This window comes from Sorex fumeus, unplaced genomic scaffold, assembly GCF_029834395.1.
Source record: "Sorex fumeus unplaced genomic scaffold, SorFum_2.1 ptg000010l, whole genome shotgun sequence".
Taxonomy (NCBI): domain Eukaryota; kingdom Metazoa; phylum Chordata; class Mammalia; order Eulipotyphla; family Soricidae; genus Sorex; species Sorex fumeus.
Genome location: NW_026606067.1, coordinates 1,636,509 through 1,661,299, shown reverse-complemented (window position 1 = coordinate 1,661,299; position 24,791 = coordinate 1,636,509). Strand labels below are relative to the sequence as shown.

General features: G+C 57.9%; 1 protein-coding gene across 4 annotated transcripts in view; it reads left to right on the top strand.

Annotated features, from left to right (window-relative positions):
- The window catches only part of NAV1 (neuron navigator 1), a 137,582-nt gene that overhangs the window by 22,950 nt on the left and 89,841 nt on the right, over positions 1–24,791 (top strand). For all 4 annotated transcript variants that reach the window (XM_056110511.1, XM_056110512.1, XM_056110513.1 and 1 more), the window contains exon 2: positions 22,077–22,179. In XM_056110511.1, coding sequence (XP_055966486.1) covers positions 22,077–22,179 — 103 coding nt within the window. The remainder of the gene's footprint in view (positions 1–22,076; positions 22,180–24,791) is intronic.

Below are 24,791 nucleotides of genomic sequence, written 5' to 3'. Positions count from 1 at the left end.
CTTGAGTTCCCTCTGTCCCCCATCCGTCCTGCCCCTGGAGACCCGGGCCTTGGATATTGTGTTCCCTGGAGCTCGTGGGGACGCTACAGCCGCTTGTCTCTAAGACCAGCGTGGCCTCGGGTTACTCGGCTTGCTTTCTGCAGAAGCACTTTGGTTTGGTTCTGTGTTTTACTTGCTTGGTTTGGTTTCGGGGCCACACCCAGTGGCACTCAGGGCTTCGTCCTGACTCTGCGCTCAGAGATCATTCCTGGCGGGGCTCAGAGGACTGTATGGGATGCACGGGATCGAACCTGGGTCAGCCGCCGTGCAAGGCACATGCCCTCACAGCTCCTGCGGAATCCCTTTGTGAGCAGCCTGGAGCAGGGGTCCTGGAGCAGGGTATCCTCTGCTCATTTCTTTCCCTTTGACTGAGACTTCAAAGCCAGAGGTCAGGTGGGAGCTACTTCTTCGAGAGGGGAAGGGTGCCAGCAGATCATTCTGTCTTTAGCATCTTCACCCTTGGATCTTCTTCCTGAATCCCTGCTGCTCATCTTTGCTGGACCCTGCTGTCCTGTAGGTTTCTGGCCCAGAAAAGTCTTTTTGGATTTTTGTCTTTCTTTCTTTCTTTCTTTCTTTCTATTGAATCACTAAAAAACTTTTTTAATTAAAGTTACAAAGCTTTCCTGTTTGAATTTCATTCATACAGTGATCGAACATTGTATGTTCGATCCCTCTACCAGTGCACATTCTCCACCACCTATGTCCCTAGTATAACCCCTTCTTTCCAACCCTTCCCCTGCCTCTTTGGCAGGCAATTTCCCCCATATTCTCTCTCTACCTTTGGGCGTTATGGTTTGCGGTTTAGAAACTGAGAGGTTATCACGTTTGGTCCTTTATCTACTTTGAGCACACATCTCTCGTCCTGAATGGTTCCTCCAATCATCATTGTCTTAGTTATCCCCTCTCTATTCCATCTGCCTTTTCCCCCAGCTCATGAGACAGGCTTCCAACTATGGAGCAATATTCCTGGCCGTTGTAGCTACTGTCCTTGGGTGACAGTTTCATGTTATATTATTTTATTTTGTTGTTATTTTATATTCCACATTTTATAAAAGGCCCTCCCGTTGATCGTCGATTTGCTCGAGCGGGCCCAGTAACGTCTCCATTGGAGACTTTGTTGTTACTGTGTTTGGCATATCGAATACTCTCGGTAGCTTGCCGGGCTCTCCGAGAGGGGCGGAGGAATCGAACTCGGGTCGGCCATGTTGGCCGCTTGTAAGGCGAACGCCCTACCTGCTTGACAGAGCCTGGCAAGCTCCCCGTGACATATTCAGTTTTCCAAAAACAGTAACAACAAGTCTCACAATGGAGATGTTACTGATGCCCGCTCCAGCAAATCAATGAACAATGGGAGGACAGTGCTACAGTGCTATATTCCACAAATGAGTGCAGGCATTCTATGTCTGTCCCTCTCTTTCTGATTTATTTCACTTAGCATGATACTCTCCATGTCCATTCACTTATAAGCAGATTTCATGACTTTATCTCTCCTAACAGCTGCATAATATTCCTTTTTGTAGATGTAGCAAAGTTTAGAAAAGCCCTTTTCTAACATCCCCACCCAAATGCTGTTTGTTTCCTCCCTCCAGGTGCAGGGAAATCAGGAAGTATAGGACAGGATGATTTCAAACTGCAGATTTGTGAAAAACACCCCTGTTTGTTGTTTGTTTGGTTTGGGGGGAACTTGCTACCCTCGCCGTGTCCTGGGGGAGACCATGCTGTGCAGGTATCTGGTCCAGGGCTCCAGCCTGCTCTGCTGTTCCCTTGCTCCTTTGAACATTTGGTGGAAGCCCCCCAACATTATGAATGTCGCTTACTAACTGCTTTGCTGTTTGGTCTCCCCCTCGTGTTCTTGGAGTTCCCTAACACGCTCAACTGTGCGGAGCTGAAAATCCCTCAGTGTTGTTGGAGGGCTGTGTTTCTGCCCTACCCAACCACCCCAGTCCATTTGCTTATTCAGAGCTTCAGAGGTCGACCCTCCCCTCCCCCAGCACTCACCCCACCTGTGCTGGCGGATCTAGCCACCTCTATCTCCTGAGTGCCCTGAAATTGACTTTCGTGCAGGAAGGTGTTCTTGCCCTTCTGGAAAATAGCCTCACCCTGGAGCCCCCTCCCCTGCCAACCTCAGCCTGCAGTCCTTCCCCCACCGCTGGCGGGATCCCTTTTGCTGCCTTTGCAAAAACTGCAGCCCCAGCTGCCTCTGCCCCTCGATTCTGAAGCCTCTTCCTGGTGGCAGAGGCGTTTTCTGATTAGACAGTTACTCATTAACAGAAACCTTTCAGCGCCTCGAAGCTTCGTTCTAAACGTTTTCTTTCTCCGTCCTTTCTTTCTAAGCACATGGTATTTAAGATGCATTTAGGGGGCTGGAGCGATAGCACAGCGGGTAGGGCGTTTGCCTTGCACGCGGCTGACCTGGGTTCGAGTCCCAGTATCCCATATGGTTGGTCCCCAGAGCACCGCCAGGAGTAATTGCTGAGTGTATGAGCCAGTAGTAACCCCTGTGCATTTCCGGGTGTGACCCCCCCCCAAAAAGATGCATTTAGGATTAGCTCCTTTCAGCTCCTTTCACGCCACACAGTGATGGGGCAGGGCCGACTCTGGGACGCGCCACCCACCCTGACACATTCCCAGGCAGCTTCTGTGGGTTGCTGGGCTGCTTTTTCCTCTTCCTCCGGGGCCTCAGGCTGTGGCTGCTTCTTCCCTGTCATCTCCCTCTCGTGCTTACATCTGTCTGGTGTGTCTCCAGGTGGGGCGCGGTTGTCAGAGTTCTCCCCTGGGGATTGTCCTTCACTGAGCTGGAACACTGGAAGACTCGGCTGAGGACATCAGGAGAAATGGCAATTCATAACTAATGAAGACCCAGACAGAGAGGTTAAATGACAACAATTGCAATGATAGAGTCCCCTAGATCTATAACCAAGAGGGACCAAGATAGTGATTATAAGAATAGTAATAATAGGGGTCAGAGAGATCGTACAAGAGGTCAAGCACTTGTCTTGAAGTGACCACTTGGGGCTAACTCTGGTTCAATCCCTAGCACAACATATAGTCCCCCAACCATGGCCAGGGTCAGCTCCTGAGCACAGAGTCAGGATAGTTCCTGAGCACCGTAGATTTGGTCCAATTGCCTACCCCCCCCCCAACCCAAGCAATAATAAATTGATTTCATAACCCAAGAGCACCACCATGATAACAATCGGTTTTCCTTAAGAATAAGAAGGCAGGGGCTGGAGCGATAGCACAGCGGGTAGGACGTTTGCCTTGCACGCGGCCGACCCGGGTTCGATTCCCAGCATCCCATATGGTCCCCTGAGCACCGCCAGGAGTGATTCCTGAGTGCAGAGCCAGGCGGAACCCCTGAGCATCACCGGGTATGACACCCCCCAAAAAAATAAATTAAATAAATAAATAATTAAAAAAAAAAGAATAAGAAGGCTCGGGGCTGGAGCAATAGCACAGCGGGTAGGGCGTTTGCCTTGCACGCAGCCAACATGACCAACACAGGTTCAATTCCCAGCACCCCATATGGTCCCCTGAGCACCGCTAGGGGCAATTCCTGAGTGCATGAGCCAGGAGTAACCCCTGAGTATCGCCGGGTGTGACCCAAAAAGCAAAAAAAAAAAAAAAAAAAAAAGAATAAGAAGGCTCTGCAAGTGGGTACCAGGACATTTTTTCCAAACCGAGCGGTTGTGTGACATCTTCTTATATATAAAGTGATCAATGGAAAGTGAATCATCCAACGTTTCTCCCTGAAAATCAGACTTAACTCTTTTGTAAACCACAACAACCAAAAGGAGAGAGAGAACAGAGGGGAATGCCCTGCCACAGAGGCAGGACGGGATGGGGGGGTGGGGGGTGGGAGGGATACTGGGATCCGTGGTGGTGGGAAATGGGCACTGGTGGAGGGATGGGTATTCAAAATAAATAAAAAAAGAAGAAGAAGGCTCAAAGGGATGGAGCACATAGGTTGCATGTAGAAGCCCCAACTTTGATCCCCAGCACCTCGTGATCCCTTGAGCACTGTCAGAAGTGACCTTCAAGCCCCAAGCTGGGAGTAGCCACCATGCACCATAGGATATGACCCCAGACACAATAATAGTGACAGCAACAGCTCCTATGAGACGGTGCGAGGGTTCCACGTGCCAGACACAGAGCTGATTTGCTGACCCGATATCCCCAAGGAAGTAGAGCGACCCCTTCTGGACCGGTGGCACAGTCCTGAGACTTTTGTGTTTTGCTTTGTTCAGAGAGTCGCACCTGATGATGCTTAGAGCTTACTCCTGGGCTCTGTACTCAGGGATCAGCCCCGGCAGGGCTTGGGGGAACCTTATGGAGTGCTGGAGATCGAATCTGGCTTGACTGCATGCAAGCCGGCCCTCTCCCTGCTTTATTATCCGCTCCAGCCCCAAGAGACTTTTCTTTCTTAGGGGCCACACCTGGCAGGGGTGGGGAGGGGGTGAGGGCATCCGGGGTCAAGGGTCAAATGCAAAGAAAGCCTCCCTGGCCAAAACCAACACTGGAGCCTGTAGACACATGCCTGAGTTTTCCTACCTGTGGCTGGAGTCAGGATTTAGATCCAACCAACTGTCCTGGGCATTGGTTTAAAGCAGAGATAACCACTTTTAGCAGGAGAGCCCAGGGGCTGGTGGAGAGGGAGGGGTGGGATCCCATGGCCCCCAGCCTGAGTGGAGCGAGGCGGGAGCCCGTGGGGATGGCCATCAGCACCTGGCTGAGTACATCACGAAGGTTGTGGTCCCAGCCCCTTCTGTCTAATTGCCACACAACGCAGAAGCTGCAAAGTAGATTGTTACACTGTGGGGGTCAGCTGGGAAGTAAGCTGCCCTCAAACACTAGATTCCCATGCTGTGCTCTCAGAACAGGAGAGTCACCCCCTCCCTGGGGGCAGGAGGGATGGTGACTGTGTCCCCCGCCTCGGCCAGGGCCAGCCAGTGTCAGTGTGGGCAGAGGGCATGTGAGGTCAGGGACCTTCTCACCCTGGAGGGATGGGAATGCATCCAGTTTCTGGAAACTGGTGCACTCCAGGAGGCCTTCGTGGGAATGGTGCCCAGTGAGGCGAGGAGCACAGGGCAGGGAAAGAATTCCCTCGCAGTGATGGGCCCCGGGGGACAGCCAAGCTGACGCTGAGCCAGGCATGATGTTCGCCTGCTGCCCGCTTTCCTCTTCTGTGTTTTGTGTGTGTGTGTGGGGGGGGGGTGCTCCGGGCAGAGGCTCGGGTATCACACAATTATCACTGACTCCGCCTCCGAGGCAATGATTATTCGGGGGATTCTCAGAGCCAGCGTAATTAGTCCAATTAATCTCTAGCGGTGAGTGAGTTTGTCCCATAACCGTCTTCGGAAGCAAAGCATTCATCAGTGTCCGCTGACAGCAGGAGTCAGGTGACCTTTACTCTCTTTCCCTTGTCCCTGACGTGACCAGAGGGTTCAGCTCTCACTCGGGCAAATCCGAACCTCGTTAAGGGAGTAGCAAGGCTGCGGCATGGGGTGCTCGATGTCTAGCATGCTCACCCCAACCTTGAGCGTGTGGCCTCAGTTTCTCCAGTGGATCCAGGCGGAGAATTGAGTACGGTCTTGACTGCCTTAGCAGATGGCCTGGGCCTCTTTGGGGGAGTCCATCTAGCACTTGCCCGTCGGCTGGAAGAGTGTGCCGAAGGCAGGAACTTCCTGTACTTTCTGAACCTGCAAAGTGGAGGGGTGGTGCAGCGTGGAGGGAGGGGGCCTGGGCACACGGCTCTCTTCATCAGACTCCCAGTGCACCCAAAAGAGGCCAGTATGGGAAGGGGACGTGAGGGAAGCCCTGCGGGGAGGGTGGGGGAAGGGGAGAGGTGAAGGCAGGGTTCTCAGAGCAAGTGGGTGGGGGCTGACCCCATGGTCTGTGTTCTGACCCCATGCCTGTGGAGCTCCAGGTCAGCGCCTTTTGGTGTGTTTCATGTCAAACTCTCTCCCAGGCTGTCCCCGGGCACTGTGGAGAGGAAGGACAGCCAGGAGTCAGTCCTGGATACTTCTGGGTGTGGCCCCAAAACCAAAATAAGGAGTGCCATTCAGCCTTTTCCTGGGCACTCCTGTGCTACAGGGGTAGAGGCGGGCAACATATTTTGTGGGGGACACGAGGACACAGGCAGGAAGAGTTGCTATTGGCCAAGTGTAGCTCTGAAGTGGAAGCAGCAATCCCTGGGGTGACCTAGGGAGGCTTCCTGGAGGAGGCAGGACTTGAATGGGGCACTGAGACATGAGTAGAAGTCGTCACAGCAGGAAAGCCTCTTGGATCGAGCAGCGTTGGTGTGGTCCTGGGAGGCAGCAGAGACCACGCAGGAGGGGTAGAGGGTCTTTGGGGGTGGGGATCAGGAGGAGACTGCCAGATAGTTGTTGCAGAGGGCCCAGACAGACCTCGGACTCAGGTGTCCCTGGCAGATCCTGGGGGTGGGGGTGAGAGATGGCACTCTGGGGAGTCTGGGGGGTCTGAGTGAGACCAGTCGCGGCACCCCCCTCCCCAGCCTCCAGTCAGGACTCGGTGATCTGCCCCCAGATTCTCTGCCCAACGGTCCCCCATGCAGACACCCAAGGCTAGCCCTACCCTCCCCCTCCCAGAGCGGCCTGGGTGGGTGCCATGGCGACTGTCATGTCAGTGCTGCCCGGAGGGGAGGAGAGCAGGGTCCTATCTTCACAGCCTCCCACGCGGGGGCTGTGTTGGGAGCCCGAAGGACCGAGGGCCCTGCTGGCCTTTGAAGGAGAGAGGAATGGGAGCGTCGGTGCCTAGCCCTCATTGCAGAGAGATGCCCCCGCAAGGGTGGAGCAGGGTCCCAGCACCAGGCCTGTGCCCTGAGATGGGAGGGGACTCATCTGCCCATGTGGGGAGGCAAGGGGTGGGGCTGGGGACTGGAAGCGAACACATGTCCTTCAGAACCTGTGTCAGCCCCAGAGGCTGGGGGCAGGGTGGGGGGTGGGGGAGCAGGGCCATCGGGGGAGGGCGCAGGTTCCCAAGGCACTTTCTCCCGGGGGCTGGAGCCAGGAAGCGGGCGCTGGGCACAGCCCTGCTTGCTTTGCATGGCTGTTTTTTTTTTTTTTTTTTGCTTTTTTGCTTTTTTGCTTTTTGAGTTACACCCGGCAATACGCAGGGGCTACTCCTGGCTCATGCACTCAGGAATTACTCCTGGAGGTGCTCAGGGGACCATATGGGATGCTGGGAATCGAACCTAGGTCAGCCGCGTACAAGGCAAAATGCCCTACCTGCTGTGCTATCGCTCCAGCCCCACTTGGGGCCTTTTGAGCTTTTGGAAGGCTGGTTGGCGGCTGCGACGGGCAGGCCTGGGCCCCCACGGGCTGTACGAAGCCATGCTAGGCTAGGGAGATGCAGAGGAAGTTCTGGGTGCCCCCTGGGCCTCACTCTGACGTGGGTCCACAGTCACCCAGAACAGCCCCCACCCCACTTTCCCTGCGGGCTCATGGCCCTGCCTTGGCAGGACCCCAAAGCCCAGGTCCTGCCCCCCACCCACCTCCTTCCTCTCTCTCCTTCTCTCAAGTGCAGGGCTGGCTGGTTCTTTCTTGTAGTGGGAGAAGCAGGGCAGGGGGGAGGGGGGTGGGAGGGCGCGGGACTCACTTCCCAATTCGAGGCAGGATGCTGGGAGTGGGTCTGGGGTGCTGGGGCTCTGGAAGCCCTTCCCTCCCAGATCTGTGGGGACCCCATGACTCTCGCACTGAGGCCCACTCATGATGGGCAGGACAGGGTCCGGGAGAAGCCCCAACCCTGCGCAGGGGAGGGGTGAGGCGGGGTGCTGCAGCCGGTCCCCGGGGTGGGGGTGGGGGCTGCGTGGGAATGGCCCACCGGCAGAGCAGGAGTTCGGCCAGCACAGCCCGCCGCACTCGGGGTTGGCAGGCCAGCCGAGGAACCTGCCTGCCAAACGCTCTAGGAAGGCCCTGCCCAGGCCAGGAGACCTGCAGGTTCCAGAGCTGGGAGGAAGCCCGGGGAGGCGCGAGGGCTCCCCGGAGGAAGTGGGGGCCGGAGCTGGAGAGAAGCTGGCTGGCCCCCGGCCGCTCCTCCCTGTCTCCCGGCCAGACTCCAGCCATTCACCCTGCACTGCCAAGCAGCCTCTTCCTGTGACCCATGAGAGCACGGCTCTGGCTGGCAGCCCCGCGGCCTCCCGCGCCAGCTCACGCAGCCTCGCTGTCATCGCCGGTCAGGTTTGATTCTAGGGGAAATGGTGGCAGGGTCAGACCCGGGTCTGTTCCCCGCTCTCCTCCTTTCCATGGCTGCCCTGTGACCGTGGCAAGCGAGCCGGTGTCTGGGAGCCAAAGGCTGGCTCACCTGAAGGCAGGAGTCACCCCAAAGACAAGGTTGTGCTCAGGGCTGCCGTATTGCAGGGACCCCGTGTGGACCCACGGCCAGAGCTGGGCTCAGACGCCCCAGCATGTGCATTGCATGTGGGAAGCCTGGGTTCGAGCCCTGGCATCCCACGGTCACTGCATACCAGCAGGAGCGACCCCTTCTGGTGTCGCCCTGAGCCCCAGTCAGGTGACACCCCCAGCCCCGCCAGTTGTATCCCCTGCCCCCTGCGGGCCAGTACTGGCCGCAGCTGCACATAGACACTGGGTCAATGCCCTGTCCTTCCCTGTGCTGCCCAGGCACTGTAACTGCCTGTTGGAGTACAAGGAGCTTACGTTTATCAGGTTGCACCCATCACAGTGCTCCCAAGTCACTCCCATTACTTTGACTGTAACCACTTCTTTGTGCTCTCTTCCCCAACCAATTTGTAAGGTCTCATCCTCCTAGGACACTGAACTTGTACTCTAAGTTAATATTGCCTTTCTCCTCTCCTTATGTCTTTTGAATAGTTTAATACAGTGGCCTTTTTGTATAGATACAGGAAGACAATTAATATTATGCTTTGTAATTTTAGAAGTTGATTGGCTTTGAGTATTATTCATTCCCGGGCATCTGCTTTCTCAACTTAAGCCTCAGTTGCCCACATTTCTTAGCACCCCAAGGGCAGGGTCCCGACGTGGGACTGGATGGAACCAAGGCAAGCCGGTAAGTTATGTGCTACCCTGGCATCGCGATAGGCCAGACCAAGGTGTCATGATTCTTAACTATAAGAGTTTGATCATAGACAAGTGCTGTCAGGATCCAAAAGTAACCACGAGACTAGGATCCTGCTGCTAAGAATAGGAAAGATATCTGGCCTGAGCACTGTAGTCTGAGATCGAGATGGCCCTAGGAGAGCAATTCTATAAGCTCAAAGTATTTCTTACTGTGTCCATACAAAATGATTTATATTATGTATGCTTATATGTTGGTCAGACAATGAGAGAAGAAACACATCCAGGGAAATCTGTTCTAGGGTGGGTTGATCTGTCCTAGAAGCAGTTTTCCTGTGTGTCCTGACTAGCTTGGATGAGACTGAACTTTCTCCCCTTCAAACTGCCTTCAGTAAATGATTTCAGTCTATTGAGGCAGTTTCCCTTATCTCACAGGAACCTAGCTGGCCTTAGGTATGCAGATCCCAGGTGCTAAGCCAGGCCTGATCTTTGGGATGTAGATGCCTGGCTTCAGGCAGGCTGATCTTGGAGATGAAGATTCCAAGCTCTAGCAGACAGGTCTTTGTTGTGCTAATCCAAGTGCTTGCAGTTTGTAAACTGGAGCGATTTGCCTTGCACGCAGCCAACATGGCCGACCCGAGTTCGATTCCTCTGCCCCTCTCGGAGTGTTCTGCCCCTCTCGGAGTGCCCGCACGGCAGAGCCTGGCAAGCTACCCGTGATGTATTCAGTATGCCAAACACACTAACAAGTCTCATGATGGAGACGTTACTGGCCCCGCTCGAGCAAATTGATGAACAATGGGAGGACCGTGACCGTGACCGTAGTTTGTAAAAGGTGAGGCCAGGATTACTGGCCTGCTGATGTAAAGAAACAATGTATGTTTTGCCTCAATGTTCTTTCTGTAACTCCTTTTTGATGACATCACTATATTGCGCCCTTTAGAGGTACTATGATCTATATAAGGGAGATTTCAGGGCTCTCTGGGGGACACGTACGTCAGAGAACCTGGGAAGATGGGGCTGAGGACAGAAGCTGAGAGAACAAGGCGCACGTGCTTGAGAGATCCTGGGGCCTCCATGACATACATCTCTTCCATGTAATAAACTGCTGCTAAGACCAACCAGCTTGGCCTCGTTTCCTTCCTTCACCTGACCATCGCCATTGACCTCCATGGAGTGGGGAAACGGCCTGACCGCCGGCCTTTTTATTTTTGTGTGTTTCCACACTGCCCACCCTTGGCTCTCAGCAGGCGAGTGAGCTGGGGTGCTTTGACCCTAGTGCACTGTGTGTCCGAGCACTGGGCAGGGCCTGGCCTGGATCTCGGTCATCCCTGTGGGTCCTTTCCCTGGGACTGGGGTGTTGAGCAGACGGTCTGGGCCTGAAGGATAGTGCTGGGTAGCAGGGCTCCGGGGCATTGGGGGCAAGGGAGACTTTTCTAGAAGTGGGAACCGTCCCACGGGGGCAGCAATGCTGACTATAGAGAGTGACTTGGCGGGGGGCAGCCTCCTTAGCCAGAGGCTCCCCCCCCCACCTGCCCTCCCCGACCACCACTCTCCCTAGGCTCCTCCTTCCAGGATGCCCCCCCACCCCCACGCCCGAGTAGCTGCTGCTCCCTGGATTCCTCCCTCCCTCTGCCAGGAGCCCGGGGGGCTCTGCCGGCTCTGATGTGTCTGGGTGAGACCGGCCAGGCACTGGCAGGGAGCAGACCCAGGCACAGGTGACCCCAGTGCTGCACTGGCTGAGTCTGTCCACCCCTGACCATTGGCTGCAGTGTGGGGCGCAGCTTGCGGGTGGGATGCTTGCTGAGAGGAGCAGCAGGCAGGGCAGGTACTGCCCTCAGAGGCCAGTGGCCAGTGGGGAGATGGGAATAGGGTGCACCTACGCATACACAGGTGGGCACTGAGGCCGGCCAGGTTCCTCCCGCCTATGCTAGGCCTTGTAGAGGGGTCCCAGGCTGCCAGCCCTGCCCCAGTGTGAGTCACTCCTCTCCTGCCCCCTACTCACGCCCTCCCCTCCCCCTGTACTCACCCTCTTCCCCCCTCCCTGAGCTCACACCTCTCCCAGGACTGGCTCACCCACCTCTGGGCTCTGGCAGTGCCAGCCAGTGCATTCCCCATGGAGCTGTTCTGATCGGTGCCAGCCTGGCATCGTGCCAGAGTGGTGGTGGTGGCAGCTGAGCACTTGAAATGTGGTGGAGCATCTGAGACACCGAATCTCACATTTTGTTTCGTGTCAATTAATTAAAACCTAAAGGATGTTCAACATCATTAGCCATGAGGGAAATGCAAATTAAATCTACAGTCAGCTGGGCCAGAGCAGGGAGGGCATTTGCCTTGCATGCAGCTGAACCGGGTTCGATCCCCGGCATCCCGTGTGGTCCTTCAAGCACTGCCAGGAGTGAACCCTGAGTGCAGAGCTAGGAGTAAACCCCTGAGCACTGCCTGGTGTGGCCAAAAAGCAAATTCTCCAGTCAGAAAGCCCCAAACTGCCTTTAGGGAGTGGACAGGAAAGATCAGCCTGTGACCAGTGTCGGGGGTGGGGGAATCACCCCTCCAGCTGCCAACAGGAGAGGGGTGGGGCCCCGGGAGACAGCGTGGCCTTCTACCTGGAGCCTCTGGGGACCCTGCCTGGACACCCTGACATTCTACCAGGAGCCACTGGGGCCCCTGTCTTGCACCCAGACACCCCACTGAGGCAATGAAAACCTGGGCCCCTAGAGGATCGTGCCCATGAGGGCTCCCCACAGTGCCGTTCATGGGAAACCCAAGGTGCCTGTCACCTAGTGAGCAGGTTCACGAAACGTGGCATGCATGCCTGTGGCCGGTGGCTCAGCCACAAGAAGGAATCGTGGGCCATGACACAGTAGGAAAGGAGCGTGAGGCGTCTGTGAGCAAAGAGGACAGAGGGCCATGTAGCCGCTGCCCAGACGGCCAGCCTGAGAGGTGGTGGCAGGGCCCAGGGAGGAAGCAGGCTGCCTGCTAATGGGAGTGGGTTCCTTTGGGGGGGGGGGTGTAGAACTGCTCTGGACTTCCACAGTGGTGATGGTTGCACCTTCTCAAATGTACCGATGAACCCAAAGAATGAATGTCATGGCTTGTGAGAGCTGTCATCTCTGCTGGGCACTCGTGCACCCATTTCCACTGAGAACAAGGCAGTTCTCAAATCTGGCTTCCACTAACTGGCAGCCAGTTAGTGCTGTGTTGTCTTGGGCAGCTTACTTCACCTCTCTGAGCTTCCTTTTTCTCAGCTTCGAGTGCAGGGGGAGCAAGAGGCCTGCCTCAGAGTTTCACAGCTTCCAGAAAGGCCTGGCGCTTCCCTGTACAGCTGGCCAGGACAGCTGCCTCGAGCTTCACAGCCCTAAATCCCAGGGGTCTCTTGCAATTGTAGGCCCCACCTGGGCCCGGCCCCCAGTCCCTCGCCCCGCCCCGCCCCTCCCCGCCCCGCCCCAACTTTGCTGGTCCTTGCCCCTCACCCCGCCCCGCTTCCCTAGCCCCGCCCCAGCTCTCATCCCAAACTTCTCTAGCCCCGCCCCGCTCCCTCTCCCCGCCCATCTCCCCTCCCATCGCCCCGCTCAAGCCCCGCCCCAAATCCGCTAGCCTCGCCCAGCGCCTCTAGCCCCGCCCCAGCTCCTCCCTAACTCCTGTAGCCCCGCCCCAGCTCTCCCCGCCCCGCTCCCTGCTCCTCCCCCTCGCCCCCCCCAGCTCTGCCTGCAGATGGGTCTCTCTGCTGAGTAAACTGTCGCCATAACAACCGCCCCAGCCGCACGGAGCCATAGGGAGTCTGGGCCGCATTTCCAGGAAAGCTGCAGGGCGCCTGGAGAGGGTTGGGCACCGTGTCCACTGAGGCTGACAGGCCAAGGCGGCAGGGCTGACCCAGAAGCTGAACTATAGGGGCGGGCACACCTGGCAGTGTCCAGGGGGGACCACGTCGTGGTGTCACTGCGGGACCCCTACGACAAAGAGCCCGCTGAGCTGTCCTGCCCCACACCCGGTACTGCTCAGTTTCCTCCTGGCTCTGCACTCTGGTGGGCCCGGGGACGCTATGGGATGCTAGAGGGATGGGGGCGGGGGTGGGGGGGCGGAAAACCGGCTCAGCCACGTGCAGGACAAGTGCCTTCACCCGTACGATCTTTCTGGCTCCGTGCATTTATTTTGGAATAGCCCTCCCAGCCCGGGTGGGCTGCTCACCCACTGCTAAGCGCGGACTCTGATCCACTCAGCCGTTCCCGGTGTCTGCTGGGCTGAGTCTCTTCTGAGGGAGTTCGGGCTCGGCTGACGCCGTCCTGTCATGCCCAGTGAGGCCCAGGTTGGCTATGGGTCAGATGGAAACAAAGTCTCCCTGTCTCCATCAGGCAAACTCTGGGGGCAGAAGGGAGACTGCAGAGGGCCGGGGAGATGGAGAGTGGGGGAGCACCTACTTGCCCTGCTCTCAGCCAACCTGGGTTTGATCCCCGCACTGCATTTGCTCCCCTGAGCCCCATCAGGAGTGATCCCTCAGCTCAGAGCCAGAAGTAAGCTTTGAGCATCGCGGGGTGTAGTCAAAAAAAAAAAAAAAAGAAGAAGAAGAAAAAGTGAGACCCAAAGCACTAGTCTGAATCCTGACCCGCTTGCCCATAGCAGCTCTGCGTTGCCCCGGCACTGGAGCAGAAGACCAGCCAGAGGCTCCCTGGAACCTTGGCCCCGAAGGCCAGTGTACCCAGGGGTCCCTGGGTCCAGTCAGGCGGGCCAGGCGGGCGTGCTCACCCGTGCCCAGGCCCTGCCGCCTTTCCCCCCAGAACCCCTGGGCAGGCTGCCTGCCTTGGAACGCTCCAAGCTCGGCCCCTCTGGAGACGCTGCTCGGGGCCTGGGCTGAGGGAGGAGGCCAGCCTAGGAGTGCGGAGGCCGGGCAAAGTCCTTGTGCAGCAAACAGGAAAAGAGGCCGCTGGGCGGGAACCCCCTCTCCCCGCAAAACTGGACAGGCACCCCCCAACCGCTGCTCCTCTTGCTGCACTGCGGCGGCAACGGGAACAAGGCGGAGGCCCAGCAGCGCCCCCTTGTGGCCCTTCTTAACAGCGAGCCCTCCCGAGAGCCGCAGGGCTGGGCTTGTGCCCAGGAGACGGGGTCTGAAGGCCTCGCCCCAGGAGATCAGGCTTGCGACGCACATGCTGCCACCTTCTTCCCGTTGTGTGGGATGAGACGCCACCCAGGTGTCCAGCGTCACATTGCCCGGAGGGGGCCCTAGGGACTCACACCTGGCCCCACCTCCAGCCTGCTGAGGCCTGGTTTCTGGGGTGACACCTACAACTTGAGCCCATTTGGGAAGAAAGGCAGGTTTTCTGGCGGCAGGCAGTGGTGAGTCCTGCCCCCAATTCCTTTATTTCACATATGGGGAATGAGGGTCCTGGGAATGAGGGTCTGGAGAGGCAGCTCACTGGCCGAGCGCAGGCTCTCCGTGCAGGAGCCCGGGTTTGATCCCTGGGACCACACGGTCCCCTGGGCACAGAACCAGGAGTAACCCTAAGCGCTGCTGGGAGTAGCCTCCACTGTTGGATCTGCTCCCCCAATAAAAGAGAGTGAGTCCCACAGAGGGGACTAATTTATTTATCTTTTTACAAAGCTGTTCATGGTTAGGTTTCAGTCGTACAGAGTTCCAACACCCACCCCTCCACCAGTGTGCATTTTGCGGCACCAGTGTCCCCAGGTTCCCTCCCATCACCCCCTTCCCCTGCCTGCCTCTATGGTGGGCACTTTTCTTCTCTCTCTCTCTCTCTCACTTTCTCTTTCTCTCTCTCTCTCTCTCTCTCTCTCTCTCTCTCTCTCTCTCTCTCTCTCCCCTTTGGGGCACTGCGGTTTGCAATATTGATACTGAAAGATCATCCAGAATATCCCATTACCTACTTTTAACCCTCAGCTCTTGTCCACCGTGATCATTCCCAGCTATTATGGTCATAGTGGTCTCTTCCCTATCTTACCTACCAGAGGGGACCTATGTAGCCAAGGCCCCACAGCTAGTCAATGAGCTCCCAGGAAAACCAAGCCAGTGTCTCCTACCTGCCCCTCCATCCACACCGTTAGGGCCTCCAGCTCACTGCTGCGCCCAGCCAGTCGCGACCTGCTGGCCGTCTGCTGCCTCCTAGCCCAGCCCAGAGCCCTGTGTGGGCTACTCTGAAGGGTTCTTGTTCCCAGCTTTCCCGCACCCCCAAACCCAAACCCAAGTCCACACCACAACGCAGCTGAACCAAAAGATGCCTGTGCAAGGATGGGCTGTGGAGGGGAGGGGACAGAGGGAACAGAGGGTGATGGGGGGGGGACAAAGGGCACAGAAGGGATGGAGGGACACAGGGGGTCAAAGGGATGGAGGGGACAGAAAAGGTGGAGGGAATAGAGGGGATAGGGGATGGAAGGGACGTGGAGGGACATGAATGGAGATGTGGCACCCCCTCTCTCAAAGGGCCTCCTTCCTCCTCTCTGGCCGCCTTCGCCTCCTCTCTTTGGCCACCTTCATGTCCCCTCTCTGGCCAGCTCAGCCTCCTCTCTCTGGCTGGCTTCACCCCTTCCCCAGCTGCACACATCCAGGCAGCTGCCGCTTTCTTTGGCGTTGGCCCCATGAGGGTTCAGCCCAGCTGGAGGTCCCTGACTAAATGCACAGAGTTCTGTGCTCTCTAGAGTGAGGCTGGGAATCGGGGCCTCCTCTGGGAGCAGATGTCACGGACATTCGTGACTCCTTCCTTCGATTCGCAGCATCCTGTATGGTCCCCCAAGCACCGCCAGGAGTAATTCCTGAGTGCATGAGCCAGGAGTAGCCCCTGTGCATTGCTGGGTTTGATCCAAAAAGCAAAGGGGTACGCAGTGGGGTCTGTGGCTGCCTCTGACAATATGTGACGTACGTGGGGTGGGGGGTGGGGTGATGAACCCGGTGGCAGGGTCAGACAGCAGCGTCCCCGCCTGCAGGCCCCAGGGAAGTGAGGCTCGCCTGCGTGTTTGGGGGGCCCTTCTGGGTCCTCTGCAGAGAGGTGGGGGGCCCTGCAGCAGGCTGAGTCCCTGCCAGACCCTCAGTGGACTGGGACACCTCGGTGGCAGCTCCGAGCCCGCTGCCGGCTGGGACACAGTCACAGGACCCAGGAAGTCTCCTCTTGACAGCTCTGAGTAGTGAGTAGTGGCCAGAGCCTGGAAGGGTCCAGAAGGTGCACCGAGGTGCCTGCAACCCCTTTCCTGCTGGAATCGGGGGCTTCTTTCCCAAAGCGGAGTGGCGGGTCAGCTTACTGCAGCCTCCCCGGCCACATGAGACCGCCCAGGGCTGGTGGGTGGCGCAGGCCAGGATGACCTTGGTAGACAAAGGCTGGTGGCTCTGTCTCTGGGGAAGCGCCGGGGGCTGGGGACTCGAGACCCCTGTCCCTAATGACTTACTAGAATGGCCTCTGGGGCCAGAGAGAACTCTGCAGACAGACGCCATATTCCGTTCCCACGTGGTCCAGAGACCTAAGGTCAGGGAGGAAAAGAGGGTCAGGGGTCTGGCTCTGAAGTCCAGGCCACAGTGTCCCTCCTCAGGACTCCTTAGGACTCGTGTCCGGCCCTCCCGGGGAGCCCCTCACCTGCCACCTCAGCCCAGTCCTTCCAGAAGCCGGTGCACATGTCCCTCCATCCCTCCGGCCGCGCTACAGGCCCTGACGCCTGGCGGAGCAGTGAAGAGGTGGTAGGAGGTCACTGAGGTTTACTTCAGTGTCAGCTAGTAACTAACCTGCGCGGAATGTGGGCAGACTTGGTTACTGGTGAGGGATGCCCACGCCGCACCTGCCTCCATCCTTTCCAAACCTGAGGGGCGTTGATCGCCCTACCCATCTCTGGGTCAGACTTTAGACCCGGTGTTTCCCAGGGCAGAGGCAGGCTTCGAGGGGGGAGTGTGAAGGCAGGGCGCCACTCCAATGAGGGTCATGGCGGAATCTGCCCTTCTTCTTCCTTCTTCTCTTCCCTCCCTCCACTTCCTTCCTTGCCTTCTTACCTTTCCTCCTCCCTCCCTCCCTCCCTCCCTCCCTCCCTCCCATCGGTCTGTCCTTCCTTCCTCCCTTCTCTTCCTTCCTCCCTTCCCTTCCCTTTCCTTCCCTTCCATTGATCTGTCCCTCCCTTCCTTCCTTCCTTCCTTCCTTCCTTCCTTCCTTCCCTCCCTCCCTCCCTCCCTCTATCCCTCCCTCCCTTACATCGATCTGTCCTTCCTTCCTCCCTTCCCTCCCTCCTTCCCTCCCTCCCTTTCCCAACTGCAGGCCAGCCCCTTCCCATCTGCATACAGACAGGACAGCGTCCCACCAGAGTCCTGCCTCATCGCTTCTCGGCCTTTTGGCCAAGATCAAGTGTAGTACCTGAGTATATGCCACCCACAGGAGTACTCAGGGCATCGAGAAACCGCCAGGAGTGACCCCCTGAGGCTGGTCTTTGTGGCTAGGTTAGCATTTCCCCTTCCTGATGGGACCGTAGCTTGTGTCCAGCCGTTTTGGAGGGAACCTCCCTGGTGGTGTTCTTGGGCCTAGGGCCCCTGGCTGCATTACTCGGCCTTCGGTGTGCCCCCGAGGCTGTGGGGCTTGGTCCGGCCGTGCAGAGCTGCTTGTGGAGCTGGGATTGATCACAACCTGTGCTTGGCCTGTTGAACTCTCTGGTCCCAAAGAACATGACTGCCAGTGGCAGCATCAGCGGCCCCGAGGAGGGTACCCTGGACCTCACACCCACACGCCTCCCACCCCGGCCAGCCCTCTTGTTGAAAGAATTTCCCCTTCTGGAGTTGTTTGGGCTCTGCAGCTGTGTCACACCGCACACTGCCTCTGGGTCACTCTGGGTGTGGGGAGCTGATGGGCCTTCAACTCTTAGCCTCGGCCTGAGCCGCATGCCCAGGCCCAGCTGTTCTTTTTATATGATATTGGGGGGGGGGGGTTAAATGTATTTACTTTGGGATTGGAGTCACACTTGGTGGTGCTCAGGGCGGTTGAGCTGTCACCCCAGCGCTATTTTCTTTTTTTACTCCCTCCCTCCCCTCTCATTGTTGCTGTTGTTGCCATATTGTTGCTCACACGGCAGTGCTCGGGTGCTTGCAGTCATGCTCGAGGGGCCTCGATCCTTGTTAGGGGAGCATGAATGGCTGTGGCGCTTGTGGGGGTAGCCACATCACACATGTACCCCCCCCAGTCGTCTTCCCACACTCTGCTGCCCGTACTCCTTCTGACTTGTGCTGCTGGTTGGAAGTGGCATCTCTTGGCAGTGCACTCTCTCTCTCTCTCTCTCCCTCTCTCTCTCTCTCCCCCTCTCTCTCTCTCTCTCTCTCTCACACACACACACACACACACACGGCTGTGGTAGGGAGAGCAATCACTTGTAGCATCAGGGATCACAGACAGCACAGCTGCCTAGACCTCACTCGGTGCATGTGGGACACCAGGGGTTTGAACGTGTGACCAGATGCTTGCCAGGCAGGCCGTTGAAGCCCAGCACTATTCCTCTAGACCCAATTTTTACAATTGTGTGGGACTGGGGATGTGGCTCAGCAGTAGAGCACATGCCTTGTATGTGTAAGCCCTGGGTTCGAGCACATCGCATATGCACACACACACAGACACACACAGACACACATACTCACTCACTCATATACACACTTCACTCATAAAAATATTTCAGTTTGTAGGAGAATTCATCAGGGCTGATGTGCTCACGGAGCCCCTCCTGAGCTGCTCACCAGGCTCCCCCAGCCCGTGTCTGGTTTTTGTTTGTTTGGGGGGCCATACCCAGCAGTGCTCAGGGATTACTCCTGGCGGGGCTCAGGGAACCATGGGGTGCTGGAATCAAACCCGGGTTGGCCACACAACCACACAACAGGTGTCTGACCCACTGTGCTATTGCTCCAGCCCCATCTGCTGTGTCTGGGTGCCCCTAGGCCTGCACCCTCAAGCCCAGGCATCTGACCAATCAGAGGGGGCCCCAAGAGAGCGTGACATGTGCCTCAAACACCTTCTTGCCACCTCTGGTCCTCATGAGAGACATTCAGGATGGAGGATGCTTAGAGGTGTGTTGAGGATCAGGGCTGTGATGGGACAAAGGTTAGAAGTGGGTAAGAGTATATGTGTGTATGGGGAGGGGGTGTGGTCGTTCTTTTGCAAATGCAACTTATATACTTTGTTCTGGGGACCACAGGGAGTGGTGCTCTGGGGCGATGCCATATAGTGCAAGGCTGCTTTTAGCCCTTGGTGGTCCGGTGGCCCCTCACTGCTGTGATAAAGCTAGACAGGACTTGGGATTTACCTTCAGGATCATGGATGTGAACGTCCCCTTGCCCCCCCAGCCTCGGCAAAGTTCAGCGTCCTGCTCTGTGGAGATCCTTCTAATGTGCATATCAGTCCTCTCTTCCCTAGCCACTACTCTCCGCCCAGAATGTGTCTGTCCGCCCACCCTCCATGCCCCCTACAGCCCACCCGAACTGAGGTAGTCTTGTCCAGATGCAGTGTGGAGTACTCGAGGCGACCACCAGGGGGCACTGCAGAGAGATTCAGCGTGTCCGACTGCAGGCCCTCTAGACCAAGGAGCAAAGAGCAGATCCTGGTCCCTGCAGAAAATAAAACTGCCCCGACTGGCCCCATAGGGGGGCCACCAAGCTAGTTTCTGTTCTCCCTGTGCCCTCAAGCCAGTCTGTCCTCCTCCCCCAGACTGACTTAGCAGGAGTCACTTCCAGGGATGTTTGTGGCTCTGAGTGTTAGCACGTCTAGGAGACTTGGGGTCACCCTTCCCATTCCCCTGACTCAGAAATGGGGTGGAGGGGTGACGGGTCGAAGAGGGGAGAGGTGGGGGCAAGAGGGCGCTGAGCATTGACCGAGAGGAGAGAAATGGCTCTTTTGTGCCATTTCTGGAGCTCTGAGACCACTGCCTGAAGCCCAGAGCTTTGTCTCAGGTCTGGAGTCCAGGGAGTGACCATAGCTCGCTCGCCACGGACAGGGTCAGTAGTTTTCTTAAGACAAAGGGCATCTTCCTAGGCCAGGCATGACACTATGGTAAAGTGTGTGCCTGAGACCTGGGTTCAATCCCCAGCACTGCTCTCACAAAACCAACCTTGGCAGCTGACAAGGACATGTTCAGTCGGCCACGTGGCCATTGTCTTCCTCTGGTGACTGCGGCCACATCCCGTAGTTCTGGGGTGCTTGTGGTTTGGGGGCTGTTCGTATATACAGCATCTGCTCTGCCACTTCTGCCACATCCTGAGGCCCCCTGCATTGATTTTTTGCTTGGTTTGTTTTCAGGTCACACCCAACTGTGCTCAGAGTGTGCTCCTGGCTCTGTGCTCAGGGATTACTCCTGGCAGGCTCTGGGCGCCATATGGGATGCTGGGGGTCGAACCTGGGTCAACTGCGTGCTAGGCCCTGGCTGCTCTCCTATCTCTCTGACCCTCTGGAATCTCCAGATGTGGCCCTATTTTATTTTATTTTTAAAAAAGTTTTATTTATTTTGCTTTTTGGGTCACACCTGGCGATGCACAGGGGTTAATTCTGGTTCTGCACTCAGGAATTACCCCTGGCAGTGCTCAGGGGACCATATGGGATGCTGGGCCTAGAACCCGGGTCGACCACGTGCAAGGCAAACACCCTACCCGCGGTGCTATTGCTCCAGCCCCTGTGGCCCTATTTTAAATTACGGTCCTTCCCAGGCATCCCGAGTGTCCACTGCACACCTGCTGTGTGTTGTCACCATGCCGGGTGCCGTGGCACGGAGATGCCAGCTGACAGGCAGAGGAATAGGTTTCTTCCCCACACACCTGAGCTGCTGAGAAGCTGGACCACAGCGCCACACCCTGGCTGACGCAGGAAGGGCGGTCCCCGAGAAATCTCTGGGTGACTCTGGGCCCCTTTCCCAGAGGGGGTAGGCTCTGCTCACCACTACCCCGAGGTGCACATGCCTTGCCCCTCATTTCTGCCAAGCATTGCCCAGCCCAGACACCCACATCTTGGCACCGCACTCCTGGGCCTTATGTGGACATTTGAGAACTAACCAGGCTCGAGAAATACATCATCCGTTCTAGCCCTGTGTGCATGCCAGGGCCGCTGTCACAGCCAGGGGAACTCAGAGGTGACAAACGCCAGGATAAATCAGTCTGTCAGCCAGTGGGTTGACGCCAGTGCTGGACAGACTCGACCCTCAGAGCGCCCCCCTTCCCCATCCTCTGAGGGCCCTCAGCCCTCAACCCAGCTTAGCTGTGGCCTGGCTCGCGGGAAGGGGGGAGAACGAGGAAACAGAAGGCTTTTGGGGGTTCTGGATGCTTGAGTAATCTGAGTTCTAGGCCCCCCCAGAACCCCCACATGTGGCCCTCCTCTCTGAGGGCCCCAGGGTGCCTCTGGGGGTCCCAAGATGCTTCTGAGGGCCCCAGGGTGCCTTGGAGGGCCCCAGGGTGTCCCTTCCCTGTGGGAAAGGAGAAGGGTGCATCTGCATTCACTGCTCATGTCCTCCTACTCCTGGTTACTCACCACCTGGATCTTGAGTGAGGTAAAAGGATCTCAAAACATTGAGGGTTATTGGGGGCACCCTGCACCCCCTTTACCTCGAGGCTGACTCCCTGTCCAGGACTCAGTCTATCCTCAGAGAAGGGCAGCTCTGTCCTCCCCCGCGCTGTTGGGGCCTCCCTCGGGGGAGGCCGCTCGGGCTTGGGTTTGGGGGTGTGGTGTGTTCAGCCCAGCTTCTCCCCAGGTGTTGGCCTCTTCCCTCGTGCTGTGGCTGGTGGCCAAGGCAAGGGTGTCCACACAATAGACCGGGCAGACATTCCGCGGGAGGGGCATCCCCCTGCCAAGAGCCCATGGGATGTTTCTGTGCCTCTACTGGACGTGTGGGCTCAGGCAGATGCCCGGAAACCCAAACAGGGTCTCCCCAAACAAAGTTGGGGTACAGGACAGACTCTGGGGACCTGGGAGCATGTTCCGGTCACCTGGGCAGGTCCCCCGGCTCCCAGCAGTCAGCCGCACTCACCACCCCCCTTTCTTTTCCCTCTAGACCCCGAGTCCCAGAGAAAGAGGACAGTGCAGAATGTTCTGGATCTTCGGCAGAACCTGGAGGAGACCATGTCCAGCCTCCGTGGCTCCCAGGTGGCGCACAGGTAAGTACGGGGTGACAGGGAGAGGACCCTTCCCCCAGCCGGGGACAAAAGACTCCAGGTGCAGTGTGGCACCTTCATGCCCCCTCCTGAGAGCTCCCAGGTTCCCTGGCCCAACGCCTGCATCCCACGCCCGACTCTCCAACTCTCCGACTCACCGACCCTCGGAATTCGAGGCTCCCAGCCCCGCATCTCCTCACCCTTCTCTGGGGAGGTGCCCTTGTGCCATCCCACCAGGCGCAGGCGCACTCCGGGGCCCACAGAGTGCCACCCAGGTGCAGGCCACGTGGGGCACCCCTCCCGGAAGAGCCCCCCGCAGCCTCCAGCTGTGTGGGTCATGCCCCCTCCTGCGGCATGGCTTCCCGAGCGAGCGGCCTGCTGGCCCTGGTCTCTGCTCTGACTCAGCCAACCCCACCCCCATCCCCCCAAGCTGCACAGATGAGCTCATGCCATCAGCTCCAGGGGGGACAGAGGGGAGAGGGACTGGGTGCAGACAGCCAGGATTGGGAAATCCTCGGGGGTGCGGGGCAGGGCGGAGGGAGGGCAGGAAGCAGCATCTGGGTTTGGAGAAGCAGAGCAGCTGGGACACAGGAAAGGCCTCTTAGCCCATGTTTGGACTTACATACCGCTGCTTACAGGGAGCTCATTACCTGACAGTGGGGGCAGGCCACTGCGTGTGGCCATGATGGTCCTTCCCTAGTGGCCCTGGTCCTCCTACTTCAGACCCTCCTTCCACCTCCGTCCTCTCCTCCTCCCTCTTGTTCCACTCGTTGTCCATATCAGAGCCCCCTCTCTGGGGTTCCCTCTGTACACCCCAGCTCTGGAAGGAGCTGTGACCCAGGAATCTGAGGACCAGGCTGTGTGTGGGGGGTGGGGGGAGTTTCTCGATGCCCCCTCGTGTCTTCATCAAGCCCTGAGTGGTTGGACAGGGAGTGGCCAGTGGGCCTCATGACTTCAGGGACCGTCCTCCTCCCACCCCAAGCAGGGGAGCTGCTGCAACAGCTCAGCCCCAGGTCACCCCCAGCCCTGTGCCAGAGCTGAGAGGGTCACACCCCAAATGACTCACCCACGGGGAAGGGCCGGCGTCATGCCCAGCCTCTCTGGGCCACTGACTCCAACTGCCCGCACCCCACCCCCGTGAATCAGGACACGGGGAGCCCGTCAGGGGGACCCTGACAGGCGCTGTGTGTTTTTGCTCAGGGGGAGGGGCCGCCTGAGTCTTGTTCCTGAGAATTTAGGGTGCGAGGAATATGCCTGTTTCCATCTTCCCCGGGGGAAAGGAACGGAGAGCCCCAGCGATGTGTTCGTCCTGATCTCAAGCCACTTTTCCCGTGGCCTGCACCACTGTGGCTCCAACTCTGATTTCAGGGCGGAACCTCTGTTCTCCCCGTGTTGTGGCTCCCGCCCAAGCCCCACGCCACACCCCGGGGTCCCCGCCTCCAGCTCTGACTGCCCGCAGAGGTTCGCATCCTTCATCCTGGGAATGGGCCGCAAAGAGTCATTCCAGGCGGGGGCCTCGGCTGGGCCTCACTCACCTGCCACCCAGCCCCTGCCCATCAGAGGGGCTTCTGTGTCCAGCCAGCTGGCCCTGAGCACGCTGGCCCTCACCCTCACAGCCCCACGTCCCTAGCGGGTGCCTTCTCCTCTGGGCCTGAGCAGCTGACTCTACCAGTTCCTCTTCGAAATTGAGCTTCCTGGCCTGCTTCTCTATTTCCACAGGCTTGCTTCCCCAGAGAGCAGGATCCAGGCCGGGAGGCTGGGGCTGGAGAGGAAATGAAACCCTCCTTTTGGCCCTGGGACCCTCCTCTCCCAAATCCCTCCCCAGAGAGAGGCAGGGCCAGGAGCTTGGGGCAGCCCGGAGAGGCGTTTGGGGGACAAACCAAAGCAGCGAGAGAGGAAGAGGCACCAATATTGTGGGTGGTATTGGAAAACCCTGTCGCCGGGCACTTGCCTGGCACGTATGAGGCCCTAGGTTCGAACCCTGAGTCTGGTCGCTCGCTCCGGTCCCCGTGTCACATTCATTTCTTCCCCGTGGTACTGACCGGCTGTCCTGGACTTGGGCTTTTCCTCGATGCTCAGAGCCTTCTCGCCCCTTCCTCCTGCTCATTGCCTTGTCTCTTCCGGCCCGCGCTTCCTGCCACTACCCGCCGCGCCCCCATATTGAACGAGAGCTTCTCTGCCCCTCGCTGCTCAGGATTGGGTCTCTGGTTTGTTCTCGAACATCGGCCTGTGCAAGGTGCTGAGGCTGGGCAGAGAGCGGGGCCGGGCTGCCCTGCACTGCCGCCTCCGCCTCTGGGGGGCCTTGCATTGACTTGGAGGGTCCCCGTGAGTGGTAGTCAGGGACACAGAGGAAGGCCAGAAGGGAGAGGCTGGGTGGGGAGCAGGACCCTTCAGGGAGTTTGTCGGCCACCTCACCCCACCCCCCACACCCCCCAACATCTCAGGACCGAGACACACCAAAACCGAAACCCTCTTTTCTCAGGGTCATCAGAGACCATTTCAGGGAGCACTGTCCTGGTCTCGGGCAACTTTATAAAAATAAGAATCCGGGTCCAGTCCTACTCCCCCGGGTGCCTCGAGATGAGGCACCTCAACTTCCTGAAACTCACGCCTAG